Source organism: Dipodomys ordii, unplaced genomic scaffold, assembly GCF_000151885.1.
Source record: "Dipodomys ordii isolate 6190 unplaced genomic scaffold, Dord_2.0 Scaffold113, whole genome shotgun sequence".
Classification (NCBI taxonomy): domain Eukaryota; kingdom Metazoa; phylum Chordata; class Mammalia; order Rodentia; family Heteromyidae; genus Dipodomys; species Dipodomys ordii.
In genome coordinates this window covers 5,800,255-5,801,129 of record NW_012267329.1, presented here as the reverse complement: position 1 = coordinate 5,801,129, position 875 = coordinate 5,800,255, and the positions used below count along the sequence as shown (strand labels likewise).

General features: G+C 65.1%; 1 protein-coding gene across 1 annotated transcript in view; it reads left to right on the top strand.

Moving 5' to 3' along the window:
• The first annotated feature begins 560 nt into the window (after positions 1-560).
• Positions 561-875, top strand: part of Rbmxl2 (RNA binding motif protein, X-linked-like 2) — a 1,191-nt gene continuing 876 nt past the window's right edge. The window contains exon 1 of the mRNA XM_013028694.1: positions 561-870. Coding sequence (XP_012884148.1) covers positions 561-870 — 310 coding nt within the window. The remainder of the gene's footprint in view (positions 871-875) is intronic.

Sequence of the window (875 nt, the reverse complement as noted above, 5' to 3'; positions counted from 1 at the left end):
TTTACTAACCATACAAACTATTACCAACTATTTTCTTTTCTTTTTGAAAAACGTTTGCGGACAAATCTAAAGGCATGATCAATTTTCTCATTCAATTAGCGGAGGGGGTCGATTCGACTTTCCCAACCTTGAGGCTTTTTAACTGGGTTGCTGCGCCTTCAGAGTGGGCTGGGCTGGTTGGTTAGTAGTGGGAGGCAGGAGGCAGGAGGCGGGACTACCCGGGCCTGAGGTGCAGAGCCGTCGACCAATCACAGACGAGAGCGCCTGGGTATGGGGCGGGAAGAGAAAGAAGGGGGCTTTCCTCCCACTCTCACCGTCGGGGTCCGGAGTTCCGTGGGAGCAGGTGCGGGGGGGGGGGTAGGACGCCCCCGCGGTTCCGGCTACGCCGCAGTTCCGGCCTACGCCGCCCGACCGGTAGGAGGCGCTCTGGGCACGCCGCCGCGCAGCCTCCGCACGTCCCCTCAGACACGCGCACGCTGCCGCTAGGCTTCCCGCCGCCACCGCCGACCGCGCTCAACTCTGCGCTTCCCACAGCCCTCGCCGACCGCGCCGCCGCCGACATGGTCGAGGCCGACCGCCCGGGGAAGCTCTTCATCGGGGGCCTCAACCCCGAGACGGACGAGAAAGCCCTGGAGACGGCGTTTGGGAAGTATGGCCGCATCTCCGAGGTGCTCCTGATGAAGGACCGGGAGACCGCCAAGTCCAGGGGCTTCGCCTTCGTCACCTTCGAGAGCCCCGCCGACGCCAAGGCCGCCGCCCGCGATATGAACGGCAAGTCCCTGGATGGTAAGGCCATCAAGGTGGCCCAGGCCACCAAGCCGGCGTTCGAGAGCAACCGGCGCGGCCCGCCGCCGCCCCGCAGCCGCGGCCGCCCG